Raw genomic sequence first — 13,766 nt, forward strand, 5'->3', positions numbered from 1 at the left:
CACCATTTACATGTCTAACAATGTTCGAATCCGTAGTCTATTATAACATTTAATATATATATATATATATATATATATATATATATATATATATATATATATATATACCTCTTCAATATATTATATTATACCAATTCATAAAGAAAATGCTATCACAAGAATTCCAATAAAACATTAACATTTTATATAATTAAATAAAGTTGAAATATAATGTTTTTTTTGGAAACGGCGAATAATATATAAAAAGACCGCACGACTAGCAAGAAACTAGCCGGAGGCAGGATGACAAAGAGTTTACAAATTACAACATAAGAAAGGAGAGCAACATCACTCAATCCATTTACACGAGTTATGCGACCCCCTAAATTTATGCCAAGAGAAAACCAATGAGATGACATCATCAACTTGTTGGATTAGGTGTCTAAGCCCATAACTATAATTGTATATACTTCACCCGATAGTAGCATGGTCCTTTTGAGTTGTCTTCACCGTATCAACTTGACAGAGTGAATTATGAGAAAGAGGTTGATAAATGATTTATTAATATATTATAAGAATAATATATTAATTGAGAAATCATAGTATTTAAATAGTGTTGATTAGGAATTAATTTGGAATTAATTTGGTGATCAAAAGAGACTGATTAAATGTATGGGGACTGATATTGCAATTTACTGTTAGTTGCAAGTTTGGTTGTGGACTCCTAATGGAAGGGGTGGACGAATTCTATGGGAAGCCCATAGAAGAATTCGTCCAAAGGGCCTTCTAGAAGGGTTTCATAGATTGCTTAAGGCCTAAGCAGAGAATTAGGGTTTCGGTCTAAAACCCTAGCAGCACAACTATATAAAGACCCCCTGGCATGAGGATTTCGGCCACTGCATCCCTAGAGGAAACCCTAGTCGAAAATCCTAAGCCTCCATCATCTCTCTTGTGTTCATCCAATTGCTAGTGGCCTTTGTGACTCCATTAGAGGTGCAACAATTGAGACACTAAACTCTTGAAGGTCAAGATCAACCAATCAACAAAGGAAAAGATACTTTTCTAACTATGTTTAAGTTATCAATTTCGAAAATTGTATGCTAGATTAGGGTTCATGCTTTGGATAATAATTTGCACGTATAACTTGAGAAAAACCTAGATCCAAAGCATTAGGGTTGCATGTGCACCATAGGAATGTTGTAGTGCTCAACACCCATCACAACTAACGTCGCAGGGGATTGAGCCAAGTTATTGTAGATTCTGTTATTCTTAGCCTTCCAAATTCGCCAAATAAGCCCATATAGAATGGCTAATAGCCGTTTGCGTTTTTTGGGGCAATTTCCCCATCGGGCACCAAAATCTAGCAACTTTGCCACCTTTGTAAATTGCCCCTGATGAATTCTGCACCAGTTAAGAGTCCTTTTAATGACTTCAGAAGCAAAAGCGCAGCTCATAAGCAGATGGTCTGCAGATTCTTCACCTATATTACAAAGTTTGCAGATCAGTAAGTCAGTTTGAACACCTCGCATTGGCAGAGCAGCTGCTGCTGGAATCCTCCCGTGCTTCTGTAACACCTGGTTTGATTTGGAAAGGTTTATGCATGGGCTCGACGAGTTGGGAGATCAACTCGTCGAGTAGGGTCGTGGTATCATGGAACGCGGGACGAGATTGACTCGGCGAGTCGAAGGTCCGACTCTGCGAGTCTGAGCGGTTTAAAGAAAACCCTAATGTTTGGGGTTTGCCCCTATATAAACATCATTATAAACCCTTGTGGCCTCCCTTATCATGATAAAAGACCGTTTACGGCCGCAAACTCTCGAAGGTGTGAAGTGAGTGCATTTGGGGGCTATCTTTGGGATTTTGGGGAGAATTCCAAGCTTGAAGAAGGAAGTACCAATAGGAAAAGCACTAGATCAAGCGACTATCTCGTGTTGGGCATTCGTTTGAGGTATCAATCTGTCACTTTCGGTTTAAGATCCTTAAATTCTTTTGAGTGTTATGGCCATGAGAGGCCTTGCATACACGTAAAGTTTGCAACTTTACGTGTTATCTGCACTAGTAGAGGATAGATCTAAAGTTTGGGACCCTAAGTCCCACTGGAAAGGGTTCACGGCCAAAGCTGAAATTTTTTAAACAACCATAACTCATTCGTTTTAATTCGGATTGACCTGCGCTTTTTTCCAACATTTAGTTTACAGTTTGTAGATGAATTTAGACTATAATTTTGTTGATTTTGGTATTATATTCAGTGAGTTACAATCCTTCAAAGTTGAGCTATCAAAGCTGAAATATTTCAACTTTTTAACTATTATTTTAGACTATAATTCTGAACTTGATTTAGTTATTATTTTTAACTATTATTTTTAATTATTATTTTAGATTATAATTCTGAATTTTATGTATCTTTGACAGATAAATCATATAAAATGGATCTTGGTGAACTTGATTTATATGTTAGTTGCTTTTATTTGGAAAATTAATTTTGTAAGTTATAATATTATAACATCAAGGTAGATTAGTTATGCATGAAACGAAAATGTGATCATTTTTACAAGTTGTATCGTATCAAACCCAATAACGTATTCGTTTTAACGAGTTCTATCAAACCCAAAAAACTTATTTTAACGACTTGTACTCTATGCAATTAAAATTGTACCGGTCCAAACGGGTCCAAGAACCGAAAAACCAGGACCTGGACCCGGAACCAGACCCGGACACGGACATGGACACGACTCATCCGGTCCGGTCCACGGTCCACAATATTCTCCATAACCGGTCCGGTCCAAGGGCCGGTCCGGTCCGGTTCGGTCCAAATGCTCACCCTAATTTACACGTTTCAACAAATTCAAGGGTTAATATATCACGAAAAAAAGTTTAGTGACTAAATATGATCGAAAGCTAAAATATAATGGATATGATTTATAAGATCTTCTTCAAATTACATTACAGAAGTTAACATTTAATTGCAAAATTGATATCATAAATCATAAGGGCCAAAGTGCCATTATTTATAATTTGAGGGTTCATTACGATGCTTCTAGATTGAAGCTAAAGACACCTCTCGCTCTCAGGTAAAACGAAAAGAAACAAAGCCCTAGAATCCAGCGTGAAGAAGGTATTAAGAGGGTGTTCCAGCGCCCACACACACAACTACCGGCGAGCTTGGACCTTCGACCAACAGGTTCCTTTTGCTTTCGTTCATCCTTTTTTTGTTCTGCTGTATCGAGTTTCGACCCCAACAGGGATTTTTCTTCTCGATTCTTCTTTCTTAAATTTGCCATATGATTCTGTTCTTCAACTGTATAAATCTGTTATTCCTGCATTCTATAAGTCTGTGAATTGGTGCTGTGGTTGTTTGGAATTGATACCGTGAATGTGATCTGTATCATTCTTTTTTTTCCCTCTTTGTTGTTCTCATTAGTTATTCAATTAGAATGCAATTTCAGATTGAAATTCGTTTGTGATGAAAACGAAGCGCCAGGATTTGGAGAACACTACTGACAGTGAAGAACAACACTTGAAGAAGCAGAAATTAACCGAAGTATCTTCTCCATCGCCACCTCAACTTGGATTTGATAACGCTCTGCTTCCGCTTGCAACATACGAAGACGAGGATGATGAAGATGATGAGCGTGATGGTAAGAAAGTTGAGGAAAACGGTCATAATAACCACGAGGAAGAGGAGGAAGACGACGAGGAAGAGGAGAATAATAATGGATTTGGTATAGGGAGGCGTAATAGGGCAATTGAAATCCGTAGAGACTGTCCCTACCTTGATACCGTTAATCGCCAGGTATTTACTTAATCTATTCCGCATTTCCCTTCTCATGGTAATTTGTGCTCCATTAGAGTTGTATGGAGGATTTGGGGTTCGTGTTGGGTTTTGTGTCTAGCCAATGTTTGGGAATAAGTTATCTGTGGCATTTAGGTTTATCAATAGAGTTATCTTCTTCTTCTTCTTATGTGCAGCATTGTGCTTCTGTGGCATTAGGTCTATACAACTATACAAGGTTAGTCCTTAGTTGCCAATGGTATGAATAATTTGATATGGTTAAAGATTAGGTGTACCATGAAGGGAATTTGATATATTATCAGTAAATTATATATGCAGGGTAGACATCAGTATCATGACTCATGAGATTACTTTAGTGGTAGACATGTATCATAAGCTGTGTAGGCAACTGGAAAATGGATAAAGTTAATACTGAATATGCACGAGTCTTCAATTCCGTACCTTAAAAATATTTATGAATCAATAGTATCAAAACTTTATTCATGTCATGTATTTGCATCAGAAATCAGAATGCTTATATATTGAAATGAACAGACTATCTGTCCTATTGATTATGTGTTAGAAGGCGATTAAGTCTCCTACAAAAACTGAAATATAAATCTTTTCATTGAGGTACAAAAAAAGCACTATAGCTTGCTCAATTTTTGGATAAACTGTCATAGTTTTTTCTCAATACAACCGTTCATGTTTCAGTAAAAACAATCTGACACAAAGGATGTTAATCAATTTAACACTTATCAACGATTAAGCTATTCAATTTGATGATAACTGGATAGACAAGACACAAATGATGTGATTGTGATTGTAATTGTGATAGTATAAGTATGTCATTAATCATCATCCACCTGGTTGTTATCTTGCAGGTTTTGGATTTTGACTTTGAAAAGTTCTGTTCAGTGTCTTTATCAAATTTAAATGTGTACGCATGTTTGGTATGTGGTAAATACTTCCAAGGAAGAGGGCAAAAGTCACATGCATATACTCATAGCCTTGAAGCAGGTCACCATGTCTACATTAATCTCAGAACAGAAAAAGTTTATTGTTTGCCTGATGGTTATGAAATCAATGACCCTTCACTTGATGATATTCGCCATGTCCTCAACCCAAGGTTCATTTTTTATTTTTTATTATTATTTCATTTCCATTTAATCAACATACTTATGAATTATGATCTTGAAATGATTATGGTGTCACAGGTTTAGCAGAGACCAAGTTTTGCAACTTGATAGAAACAGACAATGGTCAAGGGCGCTTGATGGATCTGATTATCTCCCTGGAATGGTAATTCTAAATAACCACCACTGTTATCTAGGGTAGTTCTGAACTTCTAATTTTAATATTTTGTTCTTGTGATTATTTATTTAGGTTGGGCTTAATAATATTAAAGAGACTGATTTTGTAAACGTGACAATTCAATCTTTAATGCGAGTGACACCCTTGAGAAACTTCTTCCTCATCCCTGAAAATTACATCAACAGTAGATCTGTTCTTGTTCATCGTTTTGGTGAGCTAACAAGGAAGATATGGCATGCAAGAAACTTCAAAGGACAGGTTTAATCACATCCACAAATTTATTTTTAGCTGGAGTAACATACATTTTTGGCCCTTGAGTATAACTGATCTTTTCAATTTTGGTCCCCAAAAGGTTTCTCTTGCAATTTTTGGTCTCTATTTCAGGTCTTGATAAGATGACTATTTTTGAGACCAAATTTGCAAAAAACAGCTACACTCAGGGACCAAAATTGTCAATTTACTTGGAACATGGACTTCATATATTAAATAACATTTACTAATACTTTTTTTTTTTTTTATATTTAGGTGAGTCCTCATGAATTTTTGCAAGCGGTTATGAAAGCGAGTAAAAAACGTTTCCGTATAGGGGCACAATCCGATCCGGTTGAATTCATGTCATGGCTTCTCAATACCCTTCACACAGACCTTAAAAGTCCAAAAACCAAAAAAAGCATTATTCATCAATGTTTTCAGGTAACAAACACTTGTTCTCAAAAATTCAAACTCCATTTATTTATAATTCAAATAACAATATATATATATATATATATATATATATATATATATTTTCCTAGGGTGAATTAGAAGTTGTGAAAGAAATTCATGTCAAAGATGAAAGCAATCATATGAATATCGTATCTGAGAAAAGTAGAATGCCATTTTTGATGCTGGGTCTCGATCTACCCCCACCTCCACTTTTCAAAGACGTGATGGAAAAAAACATTATTCCTCAGGTTCGTGGTGTATTTAATTTAAATTGGTTGTTACATTTTGTTGACTTTTTTGAGTTATTAAAATTTTCAGGTTCCACTTTTTAACATACTGAAGAAATTCGATGGGGAATCTGTTACAGAAGTTGTGCGTCCTCGTATAGCAAGGATGAAATATCGTGTGACGCGACTTCCACAGTATCTTATCCTACACATGCGGCGCTTTACAAAAAATAATTTCTTTGTGGAGAAAAACCCAACACTTGGTGAGATAGATATATATATATATATATATATATATATATATATATATATATATATATATATAGTCATAATAGCAAATTTCAGTTTGGTTATTTATATCATATCTATTGTACTACTGTCAGTTAATTTCCCTGTGAAGAATTTGGAGCTGAAGGATTATATACCTTTACCTGCGGTGAAAGAGGAAGAAAGTCAAAGGCTGCGGTCAAAGTATGATTTAATTGCAAACATTGTTCATGATGGGAAACCGGGTGAAGGTGCTTATAGGGTGTTTGTACAACGCAAGTCGGAAGAGCTATGGTAGATTGACTTTTTTTTATTTTATTTATGAATTTCTTTTATTTTGATTTTGATTTATTAATATTTATGTTTTCTTTTAAAGGTATGAGATGCAGGATCTTCATGTGGCGGAAACTCTTCCACAAATGGTGGCTCTTTCGGAGGCTTACATGCAGATATACGAACAGCAACAGCTGCCACATCAGCAAATGCAGTGATGTTTGGTACTTGGATTATTATTATTACTTAACTTGTTTTTTTGTTAGGTAAGACTAGAAGTGTATGTGATGATTTTTGTAGCCTAAGTTTTTGCGTTCAACTCATATGACTAAATTTACAAGATTTGTGTTTAAAAAGTATAATACTAAATATCTACTTTATTCAAGTATTTTTTTTACCACATGGCACGTGTCATATGAATGTAACAACAAATACTTTTATTTTATTTCAACACCTAGGCTAGGATCCTCTTGTCCAATACTTTGAATTATTTTGTGAACATATACATTGAGCAGAGGCAGAGGAGTTGGATTTGAAAAATGCACTAAAATGGAATTTAAAAATAAAAAATAGTGAAGTAGGATTGGAGATGAATCCATTTTACTTTTGTATTTTTTTTTAATGTAGTTTCAACAATGCCCTTTTTAGGTAACTATTGTTTAGTTTTTTTTTTTTCCTACAAATACCTTTATCTAGATATTTGTAGGACCACTCTTAGCATCATAAAATTGGCTCCAAAAAGAAAAATAAATATTATTATCATTATTATTTTGATGCAACACAAACTACAATAATTATTAGTAACTATTGTTTAGATGTTCATGTTCATTTTATTTTAAGAGAAATCTAATATCCTTTTACTTTTTTTCTTTTCTATTATCTTCCTATACATTCATTTAAGATTGTGATAGTTGTCATATTTAATAAGATTAATAAATTTTTATTACATTTGATATCATCTTAATGATTCAGAAAAAAATCTCTTATTTTAATATGTAAACGTTTGTATTGACAAATACAGATATTTGGTGTGTTAGGAGACCGTTGGTCCAAATTTAGAAAGGGCAACTCAAGTGGGTCAAAGTTGAAAGAAGTGACCAGTGGCAGTGCCACTGGGCGTGGGGTTTTCATTTTTAATGCCTGACACGTTTTTTTTCATTTACATCTTCTTCAAATCGGCATTTATTTTGAAATAAGTTGATTTGCTTTTTATTTCATGCACAAATAGAATAATTACGAAAAACAAAAAACTTAAATCTAATTTTCAACTCTTACCTCAACCTTGAACTTTTTAAGTATAGCACGATGCCTTTTGAAGTTTTTGTTTCCTGAGTATTTCATAAAACCATATAATGTACAAACATTATGTAACTTTTAAATACTACTAAAAATCTTTATGCGACATGTTTAAAATACAAACACTACTATATTATAGAGTATTATATTATTCTTCGTTTTTAATCTTTAGCATATATCTGTAGTAATTAATCAATATTTTATTTTATCAAAGGAAATAAAAAGGAAAATTATGTTCCATATATTTGTTGGCAAACATCTATTTATAATAGTAACCTACAAGTGCTAATAAAAAAAATAATAATTTTTATCAAAAGGAAATAAATGATACCCCAAAAGATTCGTGGTCAGTGTCGTTTGTAAAAAAAATTAATTTTTTACGATATGGCACACAAATATTTTGTGGTTAAAAATAGTCATATATTGTGATTATCACATAAGATTTTTTATACTATATAATACGTTTGTGGTAAATAAGTTTGGGGGACAAACTGAAACATACATCATCAGATTTTTGATATTTTGTTTCTTTTTCGTTTACATCTTTTTCCATCACTTCATTGAATTTGTATTTATCATGTACTTATTGAGTTTAGAATTAAAACCATCTAGAAACATGCATACCCTTAATATATATATATATATATATATATATATATATATATATATATATATATATATATATATATATATATATATATATATATATATTCCACATCAAAATTTATTATGTCTTCTAACAAATAGAATATAACAACTAAATTTGACCAAGTGTTATATGTTATATCTACCCATTTCTCACCACAACATCAAACTTCAATTCAAGAACTACCACCATGGAATTCCAAGAAGATATCAAGAATCTTATGAAGGTATCTCTTTTAGCATCAATTTCTCTTGGTTATTGCTACTTTGTGGGTAAAATCATCCCAAAAGGTTTTCCAAGACTCTTAACAATCCTTCCTGTCATTCTAGTTTTTCTTTCCATTCCACTCTTGTTTAATTCCGTTCATCTCATAGGGGCACTTTCTTTATGCATCTCTTGGATTGCTAATTTTAAACTCATCCTTTTCGCCTTTGAAACAGGACCCCTTTCCGCCCCTTCCATTCCCCTCTCCCGATTCCTTTCCCTCGCTTGTTTTCCCATCGAAAAGAGCATTCCAAGGAAAAACCTGACCCATAAATCCCCTTATAACTATGGAATTAAAGCTCTCCTTCTTGCGATTTTCCTTAAGGTCTATCATGATCATGGGGATCATATACACCCCATGATCGCTTGGTTCTTCTTTTCGTTCTCAGTCTACTTCTTTTTAGACCTCCTACTGACTATCAGTTCCATAATAACAGAATTCTTACTAGGGGTCAAACTTGACCCCCAGTTCGATGAGCCTTATCTGTCCACTTCCCTCCAAGATTTTTGGGGCAGGAGGTGGAATGTCATGGTCAACCGAATTCTCTATCCAACCATTTACAATCCAGTCCGAACACTGTCAGCTCGGGCCATCGGTCATATGTGGGCCCCAATACCCGCAATCTTGATAACATTCGCAGTCTCGGGCCTTATGCATGAACTTATTTTCTTTTACTTCACTCGAGAAAGGCCAACATGGGATACCATGCTTTTCTTTTGTCTACATGGAGTCTCGCTGGTTATGGAGACAACAATCAAGAAATTTGTTAATGTTAAATGGAGTTTACCCCGCCACATAACCGCCCCATTGGTGGTTTCATTCGTGTTGGTGACATCTTATTGGTTGTTCTTTCCTGAACTCCGACGATGTAAAATTGCTGAAAGAGCATTTGAAGATTACGAGGCTATAGCGAAGATGGTAACTTTTGTTGTATGATGTACAAATAGTTATAAAAGATATTTTGAGTTATGGCTTTTTTTTAATAAATTTGTACATGAAGCATTAGTGCTTTTGTGGCCACGGAAATTTTGCGGCATTCGGTATTTTCTAGAAAGTACAACTTGGAAACATTTAGAGCTATCGTCATAATGCTCCCTCGAGTTATTAATATTGTTAAGTTTTGAGCTCTTAAATTTGCAGGTAAACGTCAACGTTCATATAAATTTGTACTGGTCTTCTATATCTTTCTTAGAGCATTTATATTGTTTATTTTCGTAGAGTTTATTTATTTTGTCACGTTATAGTTTTACCAAGAGAATTTTACCTTTAGAAATTACTTTTAATGCATAAGTTTTTATTAAAGTTTTTTTTTTCAACAATCAAATACTTATATTCAATTTGCAACATTTTAAAAACTCTCCCTCTTAAGTTTTGTATTAAAACACAAATTATATAAATTGATATTATTATTATTACTATAATTTTAGTAGTTATAAAAATTAAAAACTATAAAAATATTTATATATGTTTTAATATGTATCAGATTAAATTAATTTGGTATATAAACTTCTCAATAATAATATTTTTAAAAGATTTTTAATCGTGCGTAATACATGGACATATGCATAGTATATGATTCGTAAGATAAAACTTTTATTTTGATTTATATTAATTTTATTTTTTGGAACTGTATTAATTTGATTAATACATTAACCTTCTTTATAATTTTATTTAACTAGTAAAAACGCTCGCACATTGCCGTGGATTTCTATGTGTTTGCTAAATCATAGACATTTTACAGAGTTTAAACTTTAAGATGTCAAAGCAACAAAATTTGGATTTTCTGAATGAAATACACTTATATGAATAACATCAGTACACAGACAAAAGACATCAAATTTGAGAAACCACAAGGAATCACATTAGTCGCAACATACATTGCATAATTCTTTACTAAAAAAGATTCTTAATATACCTAAAACATGTATAGTTTGACATAAATTATAGACATTCTTTGATTTACTTAGCTGTAATGTCCTGCTACACGATAAGCCGTCTCAGGTACATAGTCTAGGAGCAAATTTAGATAAAGTTCGTCTTTGCCTGTTGTTGAAAAGAAGCAATGTTTGAACATCTCAAAGGATTCATGTCATCATCATCCAAAGCATGACGACTTAGAAATGTTTTGAGTCAAATCGTGCATATGAAAATGTATATATGATTTAGCAATTAGGAGTGCCAATAAAAATAATGTTATTAGAATTTAAAAAGTCAAAATTAAATTACACAATCACCTTCTCAATCTGGCATTTCCACTTCTCCGGTATGCATATTACACAAAATCTGATTTGTACATTGTTTTCTTTCTTTGTACTAGGATCCAACATGTTTTGATAGTGGTTTTCAATGTGACGTGCCCTTACACCCACAAAAGCTCGCCAAAGCTACAGTAAATATGATGTCTCCTGAACAAATAGAACAATAACAACCTACTTTTTTTTTCTATGAAAGCATTGTAGTTGAAAAATAAATCTAATTAAAGAAGTCATCCAATTTACAAAGCATTTTCACTGCTCTAACTGAAAATGATATAATTTTTTTTAAATATTCTTTTTTGTTTTATAGGGCTCTAGGGCTATACGGACTTGAACAATAGACTTTTTCGGTAAAACATATCAAATATGATATTTTTACTATTTATTTAGAACATATACGAAGTTTTCTCTTATAATTTAATCAAAATAATAATAATTATAATAACAATTTTATCAAAGCAATAAATGAAGCCGCAAAAGATTCATGGCCTTAGTTTCGTTTACAATTGAAAATTTAATTTTCTACGATATGGGAAAGTATAATCATTATTTACTAACCACACGAATATTTGTGGTTAAAAATAATCATTTTTAATCAGATGAGATATTTTTGTGAGAGTACAAAACAAATATGGTGAATACTTTTGGGGGACAAACAACATCAGATTTTGATATTTTGTTTCTTTTTTATTTCCATCTTTTTCTATCATTTTATTTCCTTTGTCTTTATCACGGATTTGTTGACTTCATAATCGAAACCAGCTCGAAATATGCATAGCCTTATATATATATATATATATATATATATATATATATATATATATATATATATATATATATATATATATATATATATATATATATATATATATATTCCATATCAAAATTTATTATCTTATATGTAGGATATAACAACTAAATTTGACCAAGTGTTATGACATATCTACCCATTTCTCACCAACCTCAAACTTCAATTCAAGAACTACCACCATGGAATTCCAAGAAGATATCAAGAATCTTGTGAAGGTGTCTCTTTTAGCATCAATTTCTCTTGGTTATTGCTACTCTGTGGGGAAAATCATTCCAAAAGGTTTTCCAAGACTCTTAACAATCTTTCCTGTCATTCTATTTTTTCTTTCCATTCCACTCTTGTTTAATTCTGTTCATCTCATAGGGGCACTTTCTTTATGCATCTCTTGGCTTGCTAATTTCAAACTCATTCTTTTCGCCTTTGAAACAGGACCCCTTTCCTCCCCTTCTATTCCCCTCTTCCGATTCCTTTCCCTCGCTTGTTTTCCCATTGGAAAGAGCATTCCAGGGAAAAACCCAACCCATAGATCTCCTTTTAACTATGGAATTAAAGCTCTCCTTCTTGCGACTTTCCTCAAGGTTTATCATGATCATGGTGATCATATGAACCCCATGATCGCTTGGATCTTCTTTGCGTTCTCAGTCTACTTCTTTTTAGACCTCCTAATGACTATCAGTTCCATAGTAATGGAATTCTTACTAGGGGTCAGACTTGACCCTCAGTTCGATGAACCTTATCTGTCCACTTCCCTCCAAGATTTTTGGGGCAGGAGGTGGAATGTCATGGTCAACCGAATTCTCCATCCAACCATTTACAATCCGGTCCGTATAATGTCAGCTCGGGCCATCGGTCATATGTGGGCCCCAATACCAGCAATATTGACAACATTCGCAGTCTCGGGTCTTATGCATGAACTTATTTTCTTTTATTTCACACGAGATTGGCCAACGTGGGATACCATGCTTTTCTTTTGTCTACATGGAGTCTCGTTGGTTATGGAGACAACAATCAAGAAATTTGTTAATGTTAAATGGAGTTTACCCCGCCACATAACCGCCCCATTGGTGGTTGCATTCGTGTTGGTGACATCTTATTGGTTGTTCTTTCCTGAACTTCGACGATGTAAACTTGTTGAAAGAGCATTTGAAGATTATGGGGCAATAGCGAAGATAGTAAATTTTGTTGTTTGATGTACAAATAATTATAAAACATATTTTGAGTTGTGGTTTAGATTATAATAAAATTGTACATGAAGCATTTTTTGCTTTTGTGGCCACAGAAATTTTTGTGGCATTCGGTATTTTGACTATTTTCTACAAAGTACAATCGGGACCCTCAACGTTTAGAAATTCGAACCATCGTCGTCATAAATCATAATGCTCGCTCGAGTTATAAATATTGTTATTTTTGACCTTTATGATGTATGCTATTAAATTTGCAACTAATTAGTGTTTGTTTTTGTCAAAAACTTTTTTTTTTGGCGTCTTTGTCCGCGGGTAGTCATATATTTTGCTTGAAACCTGTTTGTTTATTAGAAACCACAAACATCAAAACGCCTATACGTTTTTTTCCCTAGAAGACTTGAAAAATCACTTTAAAATGTATTTATAGTGATAATAAAAATAAAAAAGATGTCTCCTCGTAGAGGTAAAAAAAAATGACGTCTCCTTGTTCATTTCATAAAGGGAAATGTATTTAAAGTAATGATAAAAATAAAAATTTGATTATTTTTTTTGGAAACAACCATTATATTAAAGTAACCCGCATAGCAAGAAGCTAAAAACGGGGAAATAGAAAGTACAACATAGACAATTACATGAAAAAGAAAGGCGAGTGTTTCCACTCGACCCAGTTACAAATACTTCTTTTGCCCCGGTGTTTTAGCCACAAATAAACAATTGATGTTGGTGATTTGTTGTCATCAATGTTATTTAAGTGTAATGAGATTACTTTGTT

General features: G+C 33.1%; 1 protein-coding gene and 2 pseudogenes across 2 annotated transcripts; all 3 read left to right on the plus strand.

The window, feature by feature from the left end:
- The first annotated feature begins 3,038 nt into the window (after positions 1 to 3,038).
- LOC145124874 (uncharacterized) lies at positions 3,039 to 6,937 on the plus strand. Of its 2 annotated transcripts, none has more exons than XM_079060354.1 (10): positions 3,039 to 3,160; positions 3,413 to 3,772; positions 4,636 to 4,880; positions 4,969 to 5,053; positions 5,138 to 5,323; positions 5,591 to 5,758; positions 5,860 to 6,018; positions 6,089 to 6,260; positions 6,381 to 6,558; positions 6,641 to 6,937. In XM_079060354.1, the coding sequence occupies exons 2-10, from the start codon at positions 3,443 to 3,445 to the stop codon at positions 6,753 to 6,755; spliced, it is 1,638 nt and encodes a 545-aa protein (XP_078916480.1). In that variant the 5' UTR covers positions 3,039 to 3,160; positions 3,413 to 3,442; the 3' UTR covers positions 6,756 to 6,937. The 2 variants fall into 2 exon arrangements, with proteins under 2 accessions (XP_078916480.1, XP_078916479.1); XM_079060353.1 differs by having other exon boundaries at positions 3,426 to 3,772.
- A 1,615-nt stretch (positions 6,938 to 8,552) lies between these two features.
- Positions 8,553 to 9,798, plus strand: LOC145123496 (putative long-chain-alcohol O-fatty-acyltransferase 5 pseudogene; annotated as a pseudogene).
- Positions 9,799 to 11,899: 2,101 nt separating this feature from the next.
- LOC145123609 (putative long-chain-alcohol O-fatty-acyltransferase 5 pseudogene) lies at positions 11,900 to 13,163 on the plus strand (annotated as a pseudogene).
- Positions 13,164 to 13,766: the final 603 nt, after the last annotated feature.

This window comes from Lactuca virosa, chromosome 7, assembly GCF_052849685.1.
Source record: "Lactuca virosa cultivar CGN04683 chromosome 7, Lactuca_virosa_CGN04683_v6, whole genome shotgun sequence".
Lineage (NCBI taxonomy): Eukaryota > Viridiplantae > Streptophyta > Magnoliopsida > Asterales > Asteraceae > Lactuca > Lactuca virosa.